Raw genomic sequence first — 22,316 nt, 5'->3', positions numbered from 1 at the left:
CCTGGAGCACACTGGACAGTCCCAGTTTCCTGGGCCCACTGAGTCAACCCGAAACCTCCAGGCCAGCAGCAGGGAGAGAAGCAGATGGGGGAGCGGAGGTGTGGGCCGGGCTGCGGTGGAGGAGCAGGCCTGGCTTGTTTATGAGGATCCAGGCACACGGGCTTGCACGCACAGACTCGCCCACGGCCCCGTGCGGGCGGGCAGCCTTAGGACTTGGCCAAACCGGTTGGGCGAGGGGACAGAGAGCCGGGGGAGGGGTGGGGAGGGCCGAGCCTCCTCCCCCAGTCCTGTCCAGGGTCCCCATGCTGCCCCACACGCACCGTACATCTTGCCCTCGTCCGACAGGATGATCTTGCGGCGGCCGCAGGGTGGGTAGATGGCCAGGGCCTCCTGGAAGCTCTGCTCGATGTCCGGGCTCCACACCCCCTCCGCATCGTTGTCCAGCCCCTTGTCCAGGCCCTCAGGCCCATCCTCCCGGGCCTCCCCGGGGCTGCTGCTGGTGTTCCAGTTGTTGGACGCTATTGTGCTGGTTACTCTGGGCTCCGGGCCTGAGCCCCCTGGGCAGCCTGAGCCTGGGGGGTAGACACAGAGGAGTGAGGGCCAGGGTCCTCCCAGGCCACAGCAATCTCCCACCCAGGGGCAGGTGCTCTGGCCGAGGTGGACGTGACCAGAGGTCCTGCTCATTCAGTGCTGTGTGACCTGGGGTGAGTTACTTCACCTGTTTCACCCTTGGTCCTGTGAAACGGGCAAAGGGTCTCCTAGAGGTTATGAGGGTTAGCATTAAGTGGGATCATGACAGTGCCTGACTCAGGACACTCACGATGGTACTGGCGGTGATCGGAGACAACAACAACAAAACCTCACACCTGCACAGTGCTTGGGGGGGTGGGGGGGAGGCACTCTCATACTCATTCAGTCCTCACACAGGGAGGCGCGGAGTGATGTCCACCATTCAGGTGAGGAGCACGGGCTCCTGAGACCAAGCAGCTGTCAAAGGCCGCACGCTGAGCAGGGAGAGCAGGATTGTGAGGGGCGGGGCCCTGCGAGCCTGGAGCTCTCGGAGGGGCCCCTGGGCTCACTCTGCCAGTGCCCCCTCCCTGTTGCCAGGATCCCCAGCCACGGAGCCCCCACCCCTTCTTCTTCCCCAGCAGCAGGACAGCCGTGCTGAGGGTCTGCTTTGGGGTGAGAAGGGTCCCAGACCAAGGAAGGGTGAGGTTCTGCCTTCCCCAAAAGATACTCTGGAGCAAGAGCCCTGCTGAGGAACCTAACTGTGGGGCAGGAGGTGCCCCAGGAATCCCGAGAGAGACACTGGCTGGTGAGGGAGCAGCTGAGAAGGTGCCCAGCCAACAGCCTTGCTCAACCCCACCCGCTCTTCCATCCCACTTCCGGCTCCCGCACCCCTGCGCTACAGCAGCCGTAAACCACCCACACGCCTGCCCCGCCCTGGCCCACATTGTGGATGGGCCAGGGCTCTGCAAACTCTGAGTTCCCTGAAAAGCCAGGCTGGGTTGTGAATTTAGAGCACACCCAGCCAGTCCCCCCAACACATGCAGCCCCAACCCCGCCCCACCCCCCCCGCCCCAGCCGTGGAATCTGCATGTCCAGTATATACCAGGGTCCTGGGAGCTTCAGAGGCCGAGGACCCTGAATGGGGTCCTGAATAGATGGACAGGCTATGGGACTTTGCTCTGGGCCACAGGGCAAACAAGAGCAGGGCAGGAAGGTGAGGGACCCCTCAGAGACCAGGGAGGGGAATTCTTTCCCCTCAAACATAAATTCCAGGTCCTGCCAGATGGGTGGAGGGACTCCCTGTGGGGACCCCTGTTTGCTTAGGAAAGCTTGAAGGGGGTGGCTAGTGGCATAGGGTAGAGAGGGTCTGGGAGGCCTGAATGTCAGATGGACACGGAGTTTACTGACTTAATATTACTACTAATGACAGCACCTGCCAAAAGGCAGGCACTGTTCTGGGATGTTACACACACTGACTCATTTAATTCTCACAATAACCAGTGGAGTAGATACTATTATTATTCTCACTTTACATGAGGAAATCAATAAACAGAGAGGTTAAGTAACTTGCTCGAGGACACACAGCTTGTAAGTGCTAGAGCACGGTTCTGCACCCAGGCAATCTGGCTTCAGTGTTTTAAGCAAGGAGATGGGGCTGAGAAGCACCACCACCTGTCACTAGAAAAGAAGCCAAGCTGTCACAGCAACCACCCTAAATGTGTCCAGTGGGGTCCAGGCCACGGGGTCCCCCTCAGTCCTAGCGGCTGGAGCAACTTCGAGGACCCTAACCCTGCTGTAGCCCTTCCAGTGAGGCCTCCAAGACCAGCAGGAATATCTCTCCATGCCAAGGGGGGGGGCAACCAGGCGGCAGGGGGTGGGGGGGCAGCCATGCCCCAGACCATCAGGGGCCACACGCCCCTACTCCCGCCAGCCTCTCACCCCATCACCACCCTCTCCTCAACTCCCGAGGCCAAGTTCTTGGAATGTGAGAGGACAGGGACTCTGAGAGCCCCAGAGACTCCTCTACTGAAGACATCGGGATACAGGGCCTCTGCCCTCCACCCAGGCTGACATGGTCACAAACTCTCAGAGGGGAGGCAGGAGAGGGGCTTCAGTGGGCTGAGAACCCCCCCAACAGAGTCTGCAACCCACTTCCCACCAAACCCTTCCCTGTGGACACCCTCCGAGTGGAGGCCCAGCACGTGGGGGTCCTGGTAGCTGACTTTCAAAGTGACTTTCCTGGCTCCCCCAAGTCCCTGTCCACCTCCCCTCATCCAGGCGGTGGCCCCCCTTCTCGGGGTGATGTCAGCCCTGCCCCGCCCCCCGCAGGAGCACTGTGGCCAAATATGGTGAACACAAGAGCACTTGGGGGCCGGGACAGACTGGGGGGGCGGGGCAGCCCCTGGCTGGGACCGCTGGCAGCTGGTGAGGGGGAGGGGAGCCAGGGGGTGGCCACAAGGACAGTCAAGGAGACAAGGACCACCGTCGTTCCCTTCTGCTGGTTCACAGGCACTTGCAAGACCCACCTTCTAGGAACATTCATGTGGGCAGACTCACCAACACAGGGGTGCACAGGGGCCCCCACACCGCACAGCCATGCACAGGAGCACATGTGTGCAGGTACGCTCTGTGGGTGCTCGGGTGACACCCACACAGAACACGTGCACCTCCAGGCTGAGGCATGCCCATGGGGCAATGGTGGGCAGGCAACTGCACCAGGCTGGGGACTGAATTGGGGTCCCGTCCTCCTGCACACTCCAGAGGGGGCCAGCCTGAGGGGTCCCAGCTGACTGCCCTGGTCTTCCCAGAGTCACTGCTATGGGATGAGGACAGAGACTAGTGTGTGCCCACCCTCCTCTCCTTAGACCCCCGAAACTCTGGGACCCAAGCTGGGGGTGAGGGAGGAGGCTATGGACTCCTCAGACAGCTGCAAGTCTAGATGGAGGCACATGTGGGACTCAGGCTTGGGGTGGGGTCGGGCTCCCCAGGGGCCTGCCTGGGGTGAGAGGGCAGGCCCCTGGGATGGCAGCCCAGTGAGGGCAGGGTCGCATCTCCCCTGCACAGAGAGGGTCGGGAGGGGTGGCAGGCTCCCCACCCCCAGCCGCCAGCCCCCAGCCACCAGCTGATGCTTGCCCAGGTGTCTAGAACCTCTAGCTTTCCTGGGCTTCGACACCGACATCGAGAGGGGAGAGAGGAAGAAAGACCCAAGTGAGGGGCAAGGGGGTGGAGCTTGAGACAGACTCAAGAAGGGGGAGACAGTATGGGGGAGGGTTGGAGGGTGGGGTAAAAAGGGAGGAGGGGCTAAAAGGGTCAGGAAGGGGAGAGGTGAGTAAACTCAGGTACAGCCCTGCCAGGAGGAAGAGGGCAAGCCCGGAAGGAGAGAGAAGGGAGACAAATGACAGAAAGACGGGGAGGCCGAGGCAGATCGAGAAAGAAGGGAAAGAAGCCAGTGCTGGGGGCTGGGGTCAGCCCCACTCTGGTTCCGTCTGCTCCTCCCACCCACTCCCAGACGACCTCTCAGCAGAGGCCCTGCGATCACAGCAGGCTTTGGGCCTTCTGTGGCCTGGTCTACCTCTCCCCTCGGTCTGACCAGCCAGGGCCTCAGGCGTCAGAGCCAGAAGTGCCTCTGGGTGGCGGAAGGGATGGGAGCTAGGAGGCTGCGTGAGCAGGCTTTGGGGCCCTGGTGGGGGGGGCGGCAAGGGGCACCTTGCTGTCCACTCCCCACCCCGGGGCCCTGGGGCCAGGCCTGCTGGAATAACTGGCTGGACAGCTCCAGGGATGGAGGCCAGAGCTGGGGCTGCTGCAGAGGCTCCAGGCGCCTGCCCCCCAGGCGGCCTCCAGATCATCCTCCCTTTCAAGGATGGGGGACAGGCCTGAAGTGTGGGCACCCCCAGAGCCTTTACCTTGGTGGGTGGGGAATGCAGACAAGGCAAGTCCAGGCAGGTGTCCCTCCAACTCTTAATCCCTCCCCCTGTACCAGCCACACTGGGAGGACAAACTGAGCCTGGTGACCCTACTTGGTCTGGGAGCCAGCAGCTGTCCACTCCTGTGGGGACCCCAGCCCCTTAAACTGTGGCGACGTTAGTGAAATCTGAGGTTCCATCCCGAATCCCGCCCCAAACCTGGGCTGGGTTGGGCTGGGCTGGCCTGGCCAGGAGGGTGAGGGTGGGGAGGCCAGTTGCTGAGGGCTACTCGAGCCTCCTCACCCCCTGCCTCCCCCCTTTCTCCCCACCCACCCCTCAGCGAGGCCAGCTGTTCTCCAGCTGCCACCAGCAGTGGCCCTGCTCTGGGTGGGACCTGCGAGTGGGAAGGGGTGGGGACGGTGCCTGCCTCCCCCAGCTCCTGTCCAGCGACCCCTGAGGGACCCTGCCAAGTGGCCGCCCCCCGCCAGGCTGGGGAGGGAGTACCCTTTTCCCTGGAGCAGGGTCAGGATTTTTACAGGAGGAAGCAATTTGGGAGGGAGGTTGGGGGGCCTCCTCCCCTCTCCCCTGCTTATTAATGTGCTTCCAATTTGGGAATCAAAACTCTGTGCACCCCTCCCGCAGCCCCACTACACAGGGCATGGGCTTCTCGGGGAGCAGAGGGCCTGGGATAGCCGCACCCCCCCCTTCCTTCTTCAAAGCTTCTCCTCACTGTCAGCGCCCACCCCCCCCACCAGCAGGGAGAGGGCAGAGACTCAGAGCCCTCAAACTGCCTGCAGAGCAAAGGGGCCAGTTCCCGGTCCTCCCCTCTCCCCACCCTGAGTTCTGTCCTGTCTCGTCTCGTCCCACTCCAGGCAAGGCCCGGTGTTCAAGTTTGGGGGGAACAGAGATAAGCTGAAGGGGAACTTGGGAAATGGTCCCACAGCTGGCACTCACATGTCAGTGCCCGCCACCTCAGCCTGCCCGCACCCAGGCCCCTTGTGCCCCGAGTCACCCCCAGCTGCCACCAGTCACTCAGTGCATGGCCCGACCACGCGAGTCCCAGTGCTGCCTGTCAACACTCGGGCTTCTCTTACACACGCCCTGTCCTCTCCACACTGCCCTGCGCCCTCACTGTTGCCTGCATCTCTTCCTCTCTGTTTTGTTTTTTAAACTTATTGTGGTAAACTGTATATGACATAAAATTTACGATTTTAACTATTTTTAAGTGCATAATTCAGCGGCATTAAGCACATTCTTTCTTGTTTTTAACAGCTATCTGTTTGATGGTCCTGCACACAGATGCTGCACCCATGGGCCTCACAGGCCCCCGGCTTGTCACACGGTCTCCCACACCACACCTGGTGCAGCCCTGAAGGGTGTCGCCCACGCATCCTGTAGCCCCGAACCACCCCAGAGAGTGACCACCCACAGAGTCGGTCTCAGGGACAGCCCGGTTCCTCTCACACGCAGCAGTGCACACGCAGCTTCTCCCTAGTGCTCAGTCTCACCTGCACACCTTACTGCACGCCCAGTGCGTACCCACAGTGTCTGAGCGCGCTTGCACTGCATTGAACACGGTCCCCCACATCCCAGTGTTTTCCCCGCGCACACACACACACACGCTCTGTGTTGACACTGTGTATGTGATACAGTGTCATGTACAGTCACACACAGTCTGCCGGAGTATCTATAAACCTGAGACCATCTCTGATGCTTTTCACACATACAGCATGACAAGTAGTCATGCCACAGCGTCACACGTCGCAGAGAATGTTGCCCGGCCTACTGACACACCCAGCACCAGACAGTCGCTGTGCCCCTCACACACGAGCAGTGTCAGAACCCCACCCAGCAGCAGACACAGGCTCACGCCGACGGCCAGGCTGACAGTTCCTTTCACAGAGGTGCCCCGTGTGATGGCGCTCACAGCCACACACTGAGAACACCACTCACACCGTGCCTCTCATGTATATGCCGTGTCCATCACACACGTGTGTTACAAAGTCACAATGTCACACACAGTTTCTCTCGTGCATCTGCCCAGCCTCACATGCAGTCACACACACAAACCGGTTTTGCCTGGTTCCTCACACCGGCACCCACCCTACACGCAGACTCGCCCACACTGGATGTCCCACTCCGTTTCTCTCACACGCTTCCAGCGTCACACACGCAGTTGCACTCCCATTTCCCTCAGTCACTTCCTGTCCTCTAGGGCTGGCAGGGCGCACAGGAAACAATCAGCTCTCTAGGAAACCTCAGGGCCCGGGGCTTCGGGATCCACAGAGACAGGCTTCTCTGGCCCCTGGGCCCCTGCGTACAGCCTCCTGTGGGACCCTGAGGGGACAGGTAGAGCCCTCTCCCATTCAGTGTCCTCCTGGGAGGGGCAGCCCCTCTTCTGCAGACAACCCTAGGCTGGCACAACACCAGGACGGAGGGCAGGGCAAGACCATGGGGACAGAGCCGAGGTCACCTGCTGACCTCTGCTCCAGCTCTGCCCAGAGAGGCTTCTGCCATGCCCCCAGGGCCACCGCAGAGGCCCACGGAGACTTGGGTCCTTAAGGCCACCCCTAGGACCTCACAGCTTCTGTGGCTTCCGTGTGGGAAGAAGACAGTGTGACCTCTAAGCCACCTCCACAGAAGGCTGCAGTATTTAGAGCCATCATGGTCCCCCAGCCCCCTGGGGCCTGGCACGCCCAGCACCCTTCCTGCCCTCCACACTGGGAGCTGAAGCCTCTGCTCCCCTCCCCTCCCTGAGTGAGGAGATGGGTGGGACGGATAGTTTCGGTGCCCTTCCAGCTTGACATCGAGTCCCTAGAGGGCTCTGGGAGTAAGGCAGAGGGGCCCGCCATCGCCATCCGAGCGGCCTCTGAACACCATTCATCCCAACCAGCCTTGCCAGACCATGTTGCCACTTCAGAGGGCAAGTTCCCCCAACTCCACCTGGCCTCCCTGTCCTTCAGCCCTTGCTGCCTGCAATTGTTTTTAGCCATGCTCACCTGGCTCAGCTACTCCTCTGTCACCTCCTCATGTGTCCTCCCCTTCTTCCTTAGACCACTCACCCACTCACCTCTCCAGACCCCCAAGGCTCAGGTTCCGGAGCGGGAGGGGAAGGAAGGCTGACTGACCAGGAGACGGGAACTCCAGGAGGGGCTGGGGGAAAAGCGACCTGGGAAGTCACTTATTCTAAGCAGGGAAACTGAGGCCCAAAGAGGCCCACCAAGATGACATGACTGGCTAAAGTCCAGCTGGGCTCTGGATGGTGTGGCTCAGTGGATGGTGTGCTGGCCTGTGAACTGAAAGGTCGCTGGTTCAATTCCCAGTCGGAGCACATGCCTGGGTTGCAGGCCCGGTCCCTTGTTGGGGGCGTGCATGAGGCAACTGGTTGACGCATCTCTCACACATCAGTGTTTCTCTCCTTCTCTTTCTCCCTCTCTTCCCTCTCTCTAAATATAAATAAATAAAATCTTAAAAAAAAAAAGTCCAGCTGGGAGCAGATACTTAATTTCTTGACCTCCTCTGTTGAGGTGTTTCCTTCTAGTTTTAATATTCCCTCAACTGGCAGAACGTGCCAGGTTCTGGCACATTCTGAGCAGGAGCAGGGTTAGGGACAGACAGACACACACACACACACACACATACACTCAGCTTGGTCCTGCCAATTAGTCCTGACCATCCCAGTCAGTCGTTCTCCAGCCCAAATGCACTAATTAACATTAATTATTGTTCCCTCCCTAGGGGGCTAGAGGAAGGCCCAAGAAGCTGGACTCCCATTGGCTCCCAGCCTCTCTCTGAGGGGCATCCAGGACCCAGGAAGTCACCGTCACCAGAATATCCTATTTCCTAGAAGATGCATGTGTCCATCCCTGCCCATGGAGTGAGCAGGGACCCAGATGTCCACAGAATGTCCTGGGGTGACTGACATCCCTTGGAAAAGGAACTACAACAATCTGGAGGAGAGGATGACATAATTCTCCCAAATCTCCAACTTTTGGGGACTCTGGATTTCCCTCTTTGCTCCAGGATGCTCCCAGCATTCCGGCAAGGCGGTGTCTGCCCTGGAGTGGAACATGCGTACACGGAACCAGGCCGCAGAAGACAGGACACAGAGCTACCACAGGGCACCAGCCCCTCAGGGCTGTGTCCGGCCCTCACCCCATCCCCTGATCTCCTGGCTACAAGTCCAGGCCTGACCTGGTTCTGCCTCCAGCAGGAAAGAGGGAAGACAGAGGGAGGTGCCCCCCTGAGAAGCCCTCCCCCAGGCTCTCATTCTCACTTGTCCAGAAAGAATCTTTCAACCCTGGATCAGGGCCCCTCTCCTAGAAAGGTGACAGAGTGGGGCTTCCACGTCAGAGTCTGGCTATTCTGGAAATCAGACGCAGAGAGGCAGTCCCTCCCAGGGCAGGAATAAAGAAAGGGCATGACAGACAGTGGTGATGGTGGTGATGGTGGTGAGGACAATCCGCCTTCAACTATGAAGTCTTAACAAGGGCTCTGAGGAAGTGTGGCTAAGAGAAGGCCCCAAATCCAGCCACCTCGGGAGCGAGGCTCACGGCGCTCAGGACAGGAACTCCGAACGTCCACCCCAACACAGGCGGCAGAACTGGAGGGAACGTACGCCCCTGAGTCTCAGGGGGCTCACAACCAGGGCGCGCGGCTTTGCCCACACCACCTTCCACCATGTAGCGCAGCCGCGGACACGGCGCGCAGGAGCCGGAGTCAGCGCGGGGAAGCCGGGCCCGCGGCCCCAGAGGCCTGCGTGAAGCTGGCGCCGGGCGGGCTCCGGGAGAGCGCGAGCTTGGAGTCCAAAGGGCGGCGAGGCCCGGGACTGGGCGCCCTGGGTACGAGCGCCTCCGTGGCAGCCCTTCCAACCGTGCGGCCCCAGAACCTTGCCTTGACACCCCTAAGAGGGGCGTCTGGACACCCGTTGGCAGCGGGGGCGATCTCCCGGCTCCCCTACCTTCCCGAACCTACGCGTCCCGATCGCCGCGGGGTGATAGGGGTGGGCGGGGCTTCCCGGAGAGCTCCCCCCTTCCCCCTAAACTTTCCGGCACCCAAGTCTGGGGTTCCGTCTTAGGCTGGACGATAGTTCGGGGGCCCAGCCTCCCTCGAGTACCCCCCTCCATTCCCCAACCGACCAACCAACCACCTATCCCAGCAGGGCCTCCTTCTGGTGTCCGCCCGGCTTACCTGGTCCAAGCTTGCTGGCGCGCTCCGGCCGGGCCGCTCCGCCGGGCCCGAGGGAGCTGGCAGGGGGGCCGGGGAAGGGGGGTCGTGGGGAGGGGGCTGGCCGGAATGTGCGGAATGAGCCGGGCTGGAGCGGGAGGCGCCGAGGGCGGAGGAGGGAGAGAGCGGGACGGCAAGTTTGTGTTGAGGAGCCCGGCTGGGGGTGGGGGCTGCGGAGAAGGAGGGGGCGGGGCGCCCAGGGGGAGGGGCGCAGGTCGGGGGCGTGGCCACGCGGGCCCGCCCCGACCCGGCGGTCAGGTCGCCCACCCCCGGCTTCGCTACCCGCGACCGCGCAGGCCTGCCTGCGCCCTGGCGCCCCCGTTCCTCGCCCGGGGGTGCGACGCCCCCAACCTAAACGGGCCTAAGCCCAGGGCCCAACCGGAGTTTGGGACTCCGGCCTGGGCGGGGCCGAGGGCGGAGCTCCGGCCTGGAGAGCAGACTCCCGTCGGAGTCGGGGCCCGGGTGCCGCGTCACGGAGAGCCCCGCAGAGCCGGAGCGCACGGGCCTCCGGGCTCTCCCACCCGCCGCCCCCCTAATGCTGAGCCGCCGAGGCGGAGCTCCCTCTCCCGCCTGAGCGCCCGGCCCCGGCCCCGCCCTGGTGGCTTCGCCCGCCCCGCCCGGACCTGGTCTGTCTGGTTCTCCCCGAGAGGCTTGTTTCTCGAATTTCTCCCTCTCCCCCTCTTCCCGGACCTCCGGGGCCCTCTCTCTCGGCCCGGCTCCCCCGGGCCCCCGCGGGGGGCGTGCTGACACGGCGAGCTCGCCGAGTTTCGGTAGGACAGACGACCGGCGCGGGGAGGGAACGCGGGAGCGCCGGGGGCCAGGGCGGGAGCGGGGAAGGACGGCCTCCAGCCCGCCCTCCGGACCCCTTCCGCCGCCCTGTCCTTCGCACGCGCCGAAGAACCACTGCTCCGCTGGGCCCGGGACGCAGCTTTATTGGGGATGTGCGTGCCGGCCTTCGTCCTCCACCACCCGCCCCACTCCTCCAAGCCTCCCAGCTCCTTGGAACCCTAGCGCGGCCCCGAATCGGGTTAAAACAACACTGGCTACTGACTCTGGACAGGAAGTGACTGGGGCGAGGGATGGTGTGTATGTGTGTGTGAGTGTGTGTGTGTGAGAGAGAGAGAGAGAAGCGAGAAGCAGCACAGGCTAGCTCTGTGACCAGATGTGCGGCACAGCTCCAGATGTTCTTCATCTGTGTCGGATCTGCCGTCTGAGCTCCGCCCCTCAGTAGGTCTGTGCTAGACTGGGAAGTGGATAGAGGTCACCTGGAGACATTGAGGGGTCAGCCTCAGAAGAAGGAGGAGTCTTCAGCGGGGACTTTGGTGAAGGGACACTGCAAACCTCCACTGAATACTTTCCCCGACCCCGGCGGGCTCAGGGGACGCTGCGGGCTGCTGCAGTCACTCGCAGGCTAGCTTCCCGTCGAAGCTGGAGAGGGCGATGGCGAAGGCCTGCAGGGCGCACAGCGGGTACCCGTAGTCTAGCGTGAACGCGTCCTCCGCCACGCGGCCGAACTGCAGCACGATATAGTCAGCTGTGAGCAAACATAAGGGTGGGAGCTTCCAGACCTCCTCCGTCCCCATCCTGTCAATCAGTGCCCTCAACATTGGGGCCCCAATACTCCGCCACCTTCTCAGTCATTCACCCTCCACCCACTCCCCTTTCCTTATCTCACCCTACCGGCCCCACCTGCAGCTTTACCACTGGGGACGGTAAGCCCCTGAGGACAGGACCTTGCCTTATCTTCAGAGTCCCAGGGCTATTGCGTGCAACTGCCACTAAAGTACAGGAACCTGTCAAACTTCCCGGAGCCTAGATTCTTCCCTCACCGACTTTCCTGTTGTCTTTTGACCTCATTCCTTCTTCCTCCTCCCTCCCAACCCACCCTGAGTCCCATCTTAGACGACCAGGCTCCATCCCTTGACTAGCCAGCCCCCTGGTTCCCTTCCTAATCCAGTGGTCCCACCCAGCCCACAGCATCCCCCCCCACCCCATCCATAGGGACAGGAAGTTGCTCAAAATACCCCCAACTTCACCAGACTAGGCTCCACCAGAAATGTGATCTAGAGACAGTCATCCAAGGCCTGGGGACAGGTGACACTGGGGGTGCACCCCCAGGGTGGAGCCGGGGGTGGGGAGTCGTTCAGTATTAGCTGGCCCTGGGAACCGGCAGACCCTTGGGGGAAAGCTTTCCATTTCATTCCCAAGCTTCCTTATGCTAGTGTGGACCTCTCCCCAAGCTTGTGACAGGGCCTTTTTACTTAAGTATGTTAGGGTCAGCTTGCTTTCCTAACTCCTCAAGGGCAGCCCTTTCACCTCATTTGAGAGAAGACAATAGAGTAGGCACTCAGGAATGCTTGATTAATATTCGCTACTCCTAAAGGTCTAAAGGGGTCAGAAACTGAGCGCTGGAGCCAGACCACCTGGGTTCCAGTTCCAGCTTTCCCTCTCACTAGCCCTATGATCTTGGGCAAGTCACTTATCCTCTCTGTTCTTCAGTTTTCTCATCTACCGAACAGGGATAATTAGAGCACCTTTCTCACAAGACTGTTGAAAAGATGTAGTGATTCCGTATCTGTGAAGCCCTGAGAACAGTGCCTGGCACGTAGAAAGCACTGTGTGAGTGTTCGGGAAGTAAACTTTGACGGCCAGGGCAGTGCGCGGAGGAGCTGAAAGCCTGGGCAAGGGCTGCCTTCTGGAGCCCCAGCAACCTCTTTGACCACAAAGCCATGGGGCTATCAGTGGTTTCCACACTCCAGCAGCTTAGCTCTCCCTTCAGCACAGTTTCACCCAGAATATCCCAGTTTCTACCCCAGGATTCTGCTAGAATGAGGGCCTGGAATAACGAGCCCTAAGACATCTGCTTGGGATACCTGAGGCTCCTGAGAGCACAGTGTCGATGCCCCTGGAGGAGAGAGCAAGCTTCCTGGATGTTCTGGCTCCAGGGAGAGAGGATGATGGTGGGGAACAGCCTGAGCGAGGGTCAGGGCCCTGAGGTGGTGGGAAACAGCCTGGTCCAGGCCCTCAGGTACTCACGGTCATCGGTGTGGATGATCTGGAAGTTCTTGACTGAGGCCTGCGTGACTCTACCTTGGAAGTTGAGGGTGTAGGAGCCACTGTTTTCATTCCAGACAGGTGGTTTGTTGTGCAGCTCGATGAGGCTCTCCAGCGTTTTGTTCTGCCAGCGCACCAGCAGCCCATCGCTGGCCTGGGGTGCGGGGGGGTGGGGTGGGGGAAGAATTGGGGAGAGGACAGTTAGGGGTGGGCGAGATATCTCAGGAATGACAGGGGAGGGGCCTGGGACCTATGCATGCTCTTGCACAGCCTGGATGTCAACATCCACTCCCGGTATCCTTGAGAGCATGCTTGGTCTCTAGTGTCCTTGTGGGCAGGGTGTGCATCTGTGAGAACGGGGCTTGCTGTGGGTGCTCAAGTGGAGGCTGGAAAAAAGGCAAGTAGCACCTGGCACACAGTAGGTGTTCTGTGTGCCATTGGTACCCAAGGGTTCTTCAGAATGGCCATGTGCTTTCACTTGATTACAAGGATGAACCAGACATTCTAGAACCTACAAGGAGGTCACAGTTGAGCTTGGGGAGATGAACAGGTAAAATGGTTAAAACAAAATGTCCTGGAAGAGAGTTTCTGGAAGGAAGGAGTGACATCTGTATGAGGTGTTCTGAGTTATTTCTTTCCTGAGTTTCCTTGCTACCTGTCACGTTCATGGCTTAGAAGGAGTCCACTCAGGGTCACGTCCTCCAAGAAGCCTTCCCGACCCTGTATCTGATTTAGATGTGTTAGCTCTGAGCTTCCAACAGTGCCTTGCTCTTACTGCTCCCACTACACTGTAGGGGGCAGAGTTAGATGCTCCAAGGGCAGGCACAGTATTTGAGTAATGTCTCTGTGCCTCAGTTTCCCTCAGTTGTGAGGATTAAATATGTTAACAGCACATGGAGTGTTATTTAGATCAGTTCCCCCAGAACAGAGATGATCAGTCAATATTAGATATTGTTTTGATGTTAACTGCTGTGTTGATTTTGGATCTCCAGTCCCTGGTTTTAATGAATGGTTGTAGAATGAATGAACCGAGATGATGAAGAGAGACCCAGAGCAGCACTGGGTGGTTTTTTACTGAGACGGAATGCACAGAAGACACTTCCTCTGGAGGATGTGTGTGTTTATTCCAGGCATGGGAGGGGCAAGTGCGGGACCCACAGGGTCCTCTAGACCAGAACCTCCCAGGGCCCCATGGGTCAGCTGGGCCTGATTACCATGTGACTTTCCAGCAGGGAAGAATCTGTGATCGGATGATAGGGATATTATTTTTTCATTGAAAATGAGTACAGTGACCTTACTGTGAGCATGGGGCATGCCAACCCTCCCGTCTCTGAAATCCTGGGTTCAAAGGACCCGCATTGCTAAGGAGCCCAGTGCGGGGCTGACTCTGAAGGGGGCCACCTTTCTGTGGGACGTCTCTCCATCTACCCTACACCCACACCCATACCCACATGCAAGCTTTGCTTTTAAACCATAAGTCAAATCATGTCACTCCTTTGCTCGAAATCCAGCTCTGGCTTCCTGTTTCTCTCGGAGTGAAGACCAGTTACGCAGGCCCTATCTGCCCCTTGCTCTCACCCGTTACCTCATCTCCCTCCAGCCACACTGGCCGCCTGCTTGCTGTTCCTCAAACCCATCAGGCACCGTCCGGCCTCAGGGCCTTTGCACTGGCTCTTCCCTCCGCCTGGATGATCTTTCTCCAGGTATCTGCAGGTTTGCTCCCTCACCTCCTTCAGGACTTGGCTCAGATTTCGCCTTCTCAGCGAGGCCCACTCTGATCACTGTATTTAATATTGAAACCTGTAAACACACACCTCTCATCTCTCTAACCCTGTTCAACCTTTTCTTTCCCCCTAAAGCACTTATCATTTTCTAACACACTATGTAGTTTATGTGCCATATTTTTCAGACTATAAGACTCAGTCCCCCCAAATTTGGGAGGAAAAGGGGGTTGCGTCTTATAGTCTGAATGTAGCTTACCTGGCTTGCTGTGGGGCGCGGGCGGCGGCAGTGGAGCAGGGTCACAGGTTATTAAATATTTTACCACATTTTATGCTTCAAAATTTTTTCCTATTTTCCTCCTCTAAAACCTAGGTGCGTCTTACATTCCTAAACATATGGTATTTCTCACACTTATTACTGCTGTCTTGCTCCCCTTGAATGCCAGCTTCATGAAAGTAGATCTGTGTTTTGTTGGCTGATGTCTTCCGGGTGCCTAGGGTAATACTTGGCACTCAGTATGTGCGTGTTGAATGAAAATATAAATGGATGGCTGAGTGTAAGCTTAAAAAAAGCAACCATTGTGCTTGTTTCAGTGAATTCAGTACAAAAACCTTGAATTCATTCCACAAGTTGCCAGGATGAATTTGCCCTGGAGGGTGGAGTGTGCTCAGGAGGCTGGGTGTTGGGCGAGCTGACTCCCTCACTGCGGCCCCAGCTCCCACCCAGAGCAGTGAGCCACGTAGGGGGTAGGACCCTCAAGGAGGGGGGTTAGGGAGGTGCAGGGCTCACATTTCGGGGCCGGATGGGGACCCTCTCGTTGTCCGCATTCATGCCCGGAATGATGACCGTCATTCGCCTGGGTCCTCGGAAGCCCAGTACGTTGGTTTCCTGGGAGGGAGACGCGCATCAGTCCAGCCCCTGCAAGGGGCGCGGCCTGCCACGGGGGACAGCTGGAGTCTCACATAGATCACGGCTGCCAGCTCCTGCCGAAGGCTCCCCATGTCAGCGCCGCCGCTGCCTCCACGGTGCGGGTTCTGCCCTTTGTCAAAGACAGTAAAGCGGTTCCCCAGGAGGTTGGACCTGCAAGAAGGGTGGGGCTGGGGGCGGGGCTAAGGGATTCCACGCCCCTACTCCAAGACCCTCCCAGCCAAGCAGTTTTGAAAGTTCCTTGATCTTCGAGGGTAAAGGTGTCTCAGGATAGAGCAATTCATGTCCCCTGCCCCAAGCTACCCACATGGGGCCTTTTATAAAAATGGATTTAGAGACTGAGCAGTGTGCACATCTCAGCTGCATCTCTTGCTAGCTGTGTGACCTTTGGCAAGTTCCTTAACTTCAATTTCCTCATCTGCAAAATGGATATACGAATAGTATTTACCTCATTTGGTCGATAAGAGGAATCAACTGGCTAATATTTGCAAGTTACTTAGCATTAGGCTTGACTCATGGGTCCAGCCCCCACCTCTCGGATTTGTGGTGAGGATTAGATGGGCTCTATGAGGAGACAGCACAGGGTAGGTGCTGAACACTTGCTCATCCGTTTGCTTAGTGAAGTTTTACTGAGTAGCTGCTGTGTGCCAGGTGCTAGGGGTTCCCCACAAACAAGACAGGCCCTGCCCTGGTGGAACCTATCCTCTGTTTCAAGTGAGGTTGCTGAACGAGGGGTGTGGGCATCGCCTGGACCATTGCTAGAAATGCAGAATCTTCCCCCCAAGCCCCACTCCACCCCAGACCCACTGAGCCATTTTAGCAAGGTCCCCAAGTGATCTGCATAAAGTGTGAGGAGCCCTCTGCCAGGCTGTCCAACGTGGTGGGCGCTTTGCAGGCACAGGGGATGGAGAAGAATGGCCATGGGGCTCTTGCTGCTCTGAGTCCCCCAGCCCCACCTCAGCTTCCCGACAAAATTCTCCCCTCCCCGAGACAGGTTGGTAGGGTCGCTGGAGATGAGGTAATTGGCTGTCTTGCTCCGTTTCCGTTTCCTGCCAGCCAAGAGGAACACCTGAGGGGATGTGGAGACAAGTGAGGGGAGGAGATGGGTGGCAGAGGAGGTGGGTGAAGGGAAGAGAAAGCCTGTTTGCCTTGTAGCCCCTCCCCACATCTTGGCCCCAGACCCTCCCTCAGCCTGGGTCTCGCAACTCCACTGTCCCTCCTCCTCCCTTTCCCTCCACCTCTCCCTTACCCACCTTTTTGTCTGTGTCCAGGTGCAGAAAGTAAGAGGGATACAGGCCCCTGTCCATACCCTTCTTGTCCCGGGTCAGCCGGCAGCGCACTGTCCGGCCCTGGGGGGCGGGCTGAAGCACGAACTCCCGGGGTTCACCCACTTCCACAGGCGGGGACGGGGCCCTCTCCTCCTTCTGGGTGGGGGCAGAGGGCACATCAGCCCCAGGGCATCAGCTCCCCTGCCCTCAGCATGTCCCCAGTGCTGCGACATAGGCAGGGCAGGCAGGACAACTCACCACTTTCTGTGAGGGAGAGAAAAAAGAGGCCGGCTAGAGTATAGCGGCCCCTCATCTTCGCCAGCAGCTCAGCAGGCTGTGTTAGGAGGCTCTGGGAGGCTTGCACTTAACTGTTATTTCATTTAGCTTGTGGCCCAGAGCCCAGGCTCTGGAGCCAGAGAGCCTGGGTTCAAATCCGGGCTCCACTACTATTTGTCAGGGTTGTTAAGTGCCCTGACCCAGTTTTTCCATCTAAGGAGTAGATAGGCTGGGGGTAAATCCCTGGGACAGACCTTACCTAATTTATACATTTCACAAACACTCATATAAAGTCTACCAATATGCCAGGTGCAGTTCTAAGCACTTTTCAAATATTGCTTCATTTAATCCTCTTATTAACATCCACGGAGGTAACTAACTGTCCCATTTCACCGATGAGGAAGCTGAGGTTCAGAGGGGTTAAGGAACTTGCCCAAGTTCACATAGTTAGTAAGAGGTGGAGTTGGCATTTAATGCTGCTCAGGTTCCTGTTAGATCCAGAGCCTTTAGAAACAGCTTCCTTCATGTGCCTGCTCTGTCACGGGGCAAGGGGGGCCTGAAGGCACAGATTGCTGTGTTCTAAGCACACAGTGCAGCGGGAGTATCCACGGCCATTGTTATTATGAGCACATAGTACTCAATGTAGTAGCCAACCTCCAGGAGGCTCCCAGTTGTCCCCATCTCCTGGTATTGTCCCCTCCCACACTGTTTCAGGGTTGGTCTTTGTGAGCAATCAATATGGCAGAAGTGATGGGGTGGTCACTTCTAAGGCTAAGGCTAAGGCATGAAAAGTACTGTGGCTTCTCTTAGCGTGCACTCTCTCTCTCTCTCCACTCCTGGGCTCGGGGAGGCTGGCTGCTGAGCCTTGAGAACACTTGGGCTGCCCTGTGAGAGGCCCCCAGCCAACAGCCAGGACAGGGAGCCACTTCAGAAGCGGACCTTCCGTTTCTAGGCAAGCCTGCAGAGTGACTGCAGACCTAGGTGACATTGTGGCCATGATCTCCTAAGACCCCAACACAGAACTACCCTGATAAGCTGCTCCCAGATTTCTGACTTACAGAAATTAGGAAAATAAATGTTTGTTGTTTTAAGACACTGAAGTTTAGGGTGATTTGTTATACGGCAATACATGGTTAAAATAACAAATGAACCAAGAAGCACATTTTGCTCATGGAAAGACTAATAACAATTTGGTTGCATTAGGTTCTCTGGTGGCTGGGCCTGGTGACCCACACTGTCCCTTCTGTTCTCACAAACATGGTGCCCTTTGTCCTCATGTTCTATCCCTCACAAGACAGGGAGTGGAAATGCCAGCTCTAGCTTTCCCCAGCTCTGATGTGCGGCGGGCGGGCACGTTTGCTGTGGGCAGGTTTGTGCTGTGTGAGGTGAGGCTAGTACCGGGGGGAGGGCCCTCAGCCCGTGGGCAAGTGAACATCCCTTCTCCACTCTAGGTCACTCCAGAGGAAGCTTGTGAAGGGCAAGAGTATGTCTGGAATGTAATCTGGGGAAAGCCAGAGCACATCCAACATTTCTGCAGCTGTGGATTTCAAGGGCCTGCTGTACGGAAGGCTGCATTGCCTCCGGTTCTGTTCCTCCTGGGACGGATAAACCGCCTTTCAGTTTACACGTCGGTATCTGGCGACCTTGACTAACAAGAATCAGCCCCTGAGACCTGACCACGCCCGAACAAACTAACAAACCCGCACGGCGAAGACCCCAGCTGCACCCTCGTGGAGATCTCTCCACACGTGGGAAACACTTTCTCAAAGACTCTCATCGAGTTCTCTCCCCAGGCGGACCTCTCTCTCCTGCTCACTTGAGTGTGTGTTGGTGCCTGGGTTTGTACGGGCAATATTCAATGTATTTAGCAACGTGCTCTGCCTGTTCGAATGTTCAGTCAGAAGGGACACTGGTGGGCCTGGTGGCCCCTGGAGACCCCTGACAGCCAGTGTTGGCCCTTTAGTTGCTGGAAGGTTGGGGGCCCTGGGCGGGGTAGCAGAAAGCACTTGGGGAGCTGTAGGGTGGGAATATTTGAACGCCTCGTACAGCTGGCTGTCAGTCAGTGGGTGTGCCCCTGGGGTGTGCTCACACCTGTGTGCTGGCCTGGTGTTCCACCCCTGTGGTCCAGAAAACGGGTGTCTTTCATGTGGGGGCTGAACAGGGGAGGGCGTAGAGACCAGAGGACATAAGGGTCCTGGGTGCCCAGGTCCAGCCTGGTGACCGCACAACTGCCTCTTCTGTTCTCACAAGCCTTGTGCCCTTTGTCCTCATGTCCTGTCACCAGAGGGGGAGCCAAGATTCTAACCCAAAGGGACTTCATGGCCCTGGCCCAGAGGTCCCACACTGTAGTCCCCCGAGCCCAGGCCCCTGCCACTGTCCCTAAGGGGACCTCAGCCCCTTTCCCTGTGAGACCCAACCTTTTTGCTTTTCCCTTTCGCTTTGCTCTTGTGATTGCTGTTCTTGGTCATCACAGCGGCCACCTCTTCCTCCTCACCTTCTTCCTCCTTCCTCTCCTCTTCTGAGCCGGTGGAAGTGCCTGGAACAGAGTGGGACAAGCCTCTTAACCCTGGCAGAGTACTTTGTGGTTTGCAAAGTGCTTCTAAAAGCCATGTGTCCCTCGGACCCTTCCCACAGCCATGGGAGAGTAACCCCATATGACTATTATCAGAGCCTCAGAAAGTCAAAGACACCTGCCTGAGGCCACACAGTGATTAAAATGGTGGTCAAGGTGGCCCCCAAGTCTTCTGACTCTAGAGCCCACACTCCTACCCTACACTGTGCCCCAGCGCCCCACCCGCAGGACTGTCTCTCCACGTCATGGCTCCAGAGGCCACTGCCACCCACCTTTCTCCTTCAGAGCTCTCTCCACTGGGCCATCGTCCCCAACAAGAAACAAGGCTGCTGGGGTCTTCTGCGCTCTGGCCGAGCTCACTGGGGGGTCCTTGTCAGCTTCCCCAGACCCTGTGTGTATATGTGAAGGGTCACAACCCCCACCGCACCCAAAGTCCCTTGTTCCTCCAGAGACCTGTCTCACCTTTCTTTTTGGTCTTTCTTATCTTGGCCCCTTCCCCTGCTGGCACCTTCTTCTTCATGGGCAGAGGTTTTGGTGGGGGGACAGGGCTTCCCAGGTCCCCTGGAAATGAAGGGTGGGGGTTAGATCATCCCTAGGGAGGAGAAAGCCCTGACCGGGCACTGAGTCTGCTGTCTGCTGTGCTCGCCTCTGACCCTGGGTGCACAAAGACTCACACTGGGTTTTAAAAAGGACTAAACACCCCCCCCCCAATCTCTGCCCTCCCGTGTTCACAGAGCACCCTGGGTGGGGCGGGGTGGTGTGGGGGGCACACGTTGGCCTATGTCCTGAGGACCACAGGGGAAGAACCCAGCAGAGGAGGAGGCTTTCAGGTCCAGGCACTGGGTCACTTTGATGTTTCAGCTCCTGTGCATCCATGAGACCCCAAGCCCCGAAGGGCAGGGCTAGTTTCGCCTGTCTGTGAGCTCCCTCCGTGCTGCAGACACCCACCCTCCGGACCCCGGGCCGGGGCCCTCCTCTCCTTCCTGTCTGCAGAAGCCTCCTCTGCAGGGGGCTTCTTGGGAGGCAGAGGGATTTTCTCTTTCTTTTCCTCCTCTTCTTCCTCTTCCTCTTCATGGCCCTCCTCTTCCTCCTCTTCATCCTCTGTAGGTAGAAACTCCTCACAATGGGGTTGGGGTGGGCACCAGTGTTTGGGGAGCCCAGCCCCTCCAGATTGGTGCAAGAGTGAGTGAGCACCAGGGGTAGGGGGCTTTCCTTCTGGGACGGGAACAGGAGGAAAGGGGTCCCAGCAGCTTCCCCACAGAATGGGGGTGACCCCAGAATCTTCGGAGGTGTCCGAGTCGGGAGAGCGTGCTGCGGTTTGGGAGTCCTGTTCCGGGAAAACGCCCTTCTCCCCAGCCCTCCCGCTCCCTCTCGGGGACCCTCACCTCCTCGCCCATCTCCCGCGCCTCCGTTTCTCCCTCTCGGCCGCTTCCGCGGCACCTGCGCTGTTCCCGGCGCGTCCCTTCCTGACCTTGAGCCAGACCCACTGGGCTACCTCTGGTCCCCTAGCTACAGTTTAAGTCGAATCTGTTAACCCCTCTGTGCCTCCTTTCCCCCACCCCGAGAAAGGGAGAAAGAACAAGAGAATTAAGTGTTTTTCTGGCTCAGAGACAAAGTCGGAGAAGCGGGGGATGTTTTTCCGTTTTCTGCTTCTCCCTGCCTGCTGCGCGGACCAGCCCCTTCGCCTCGCCCCCCTCCACTCCGCCCGGTGCGACCCTTCCCTCGGGCGCTCTCTCACCGTCCTCTGCGCCCGGGGCTCCGGCCACCAGGAAGGTTTCTCGGGGGTCGCGCTTCTTGGCCGCGGGGTCCCTGAGGAACTTGGTGTGGACGGTCTGCGGCGCCCCGGCCTCGGCGGGCTCCTGGCGCGGCCCCCCCCTCCGCCCCGCTGAGCCGGAGGCGCGTGTCAGCAGCGCCGACCCGCCTCCGACAGCCCCCGGCCCTGGCCTTGGGGCCCCCTCCCACTCCTGACCCTCGCGGTCCCGCGGGGCTCTGTTTCCACCATCGACACCGCTCCCCGGCTTTCATTCGTCCCTCCACACCCCACACCCGCCCCTGCCCCTGCCCCGCTTCCCCTCCGGTCCCCCTCGTCCTGCCGCCCCGGACCGCCCTCAGCTCCCTCCCTCCTGGTGCCTCCTCACCCTGGGGGGCGCCCCCGGGCTCAGCCCCCCGCCTGCCTCCAGGTCTCCTGGGCTTGGGTCCCGCAGGGCAGGGGGGCTCGGGGGCGTCGGCCCTCTTCCTCAACTTCGGTCCCCGGGCAGGCCGCTGCGAGGTGCGGGGTCAGGAGGAAGAAGAGGAAGGGAAGCGGCCCGGAGGGCTGCCCGTCACCCTCTAATCCCTTGAGTCGCCAGAAATAACCACGGATTATCGGGAGGGGAACCGTAGCCTCCTTGTTGGGACCAAATTCCTCCCCGGACGCTCCATGCCCCCAAACACCCCTTTCCTCAAACAAATAAATGAACAAACAAACAAACAAACCCCTTCAGGGAAGCATACCCATAGACTCTGCTGAGGGCACCCCCATTCCCAGGTCCCCTACCCTACTTGGCCTACAGTGGGGGGACCTTTCTGCCTCTTTTCCAAGCGGGGGTGGGGGGTGACATACCTGCTTGGGGCGCCGCTGGACCTCGGGGCTCCCCCCTTCCTCCGCAGGCCCACTGCGAGTAGCAAAGTAACCAGTCTGTCTCCCGTCCCTTTCCCTGCCCTTCCCAGCCCCTCCACGTGGGTGCCCGGGGTTCAGGTGGGCAGCCGAGAACTTCCCGCACCTGTCTGAGGCCCACACCTCCCGGAGGGTGTCGTCCTGCAGCGGCATGGTGCGTTCGCCTGCCTGCACCCAGGTCGGTGGCCAGCCTGCGCTCTAGG

At 58.9% G+C, this 22,316-nt stretch overlaps 2 protein-coding genes across 3 annotated transcripts in view; both read right to left on the bottom strand.

Moving 5' to 3' along the window:
• Positions 1-10,830, bottom strand: part of TEAD3 (TEA domain transcription factor 3) — a 22,359-nt gene extending 11,529 nt beyond the window's left edge. Inside the window, exons 1-4 of the mRNA XM_045834433.1 lie at positions 10,798-10,830; positions 10,262-10,645; positions 9,603-9,726; positions 321-572 (exon numbers count right to left, since the gene is read on the bottom strand). Of these exons, the coding sequence (XP_045690389.1) occupies positions 321-572; positions 9,603-9,726; positions 10,262-10,645; positions 10,798-10,830 (793 nt within the window). The remainder of the gene's footprint in view (positions 1-320; positions 573-9,602; positions 9,727-10,261; positions 10,646-10,797) is intronic.
• Positions 10,551-22,316, bottom strand: TULP1 (TUB like protein 1). Of its 2 annotated transcripts, XM_045834666.1 has the most exons (15): positions 22,220-22,316; positions 22,060-22,111; positions 21,632-21,719; positions 21,196-21,342; positions 20,406-20,558; positions 19,920-20,018; positions 19,730-19,846; positions 19,303-19,421; positions 16,868-16,873; positions 16,595-16,765; positions 16,298-16,410; positions 15,377-15,494; positions 15,204-15,302; positions 12,675-12,846; positions 10,551-11,172 (listed from the first exon to the last, which is right to left on the bottom strand). In XM_045834666.1, exons 1-15 carry the CDS (start codon positions 22,264-22,266, stop codon positions 11,039-11,041), a joined length of 1,635 nt encoding a protein of 544 aa, XP_045690622.1. In that variant the 5' UTR covers positions 22,267-22,316; the 3' UTR covers positions 10,551-11,038. The 2 variants fall into 2 exon arrangements, with proteins under 2 accessions (XP_045690622.1, XP_045690621.1); XM_045834665.1 differs by having other exon boundaries at positions 21,596-21,719; positions 22,060-22,316.

This window comes from Phyllostomus hastatus, unplaced genomic scaffold (genome assembly GCF_019186645.2).
Source record: "Phyllostomus hastatus isolate PE091 unplaced genomic scaffold, TTU_PhHast_1.1 phas_contig_1048, whole genome shotgun sequence".
In the NCBI taxonomy this organism is placed as follows: domain Eukaryota; kingdom Metazoa; phylum Chordata; class Mammalia; order Chiroptera; family Phyllostomidae; genus Phyllostomus; species Phyllostomus hastatus.
This window is presented reverse-complemented; position numbering and strand designations above follow the sequence as displayed.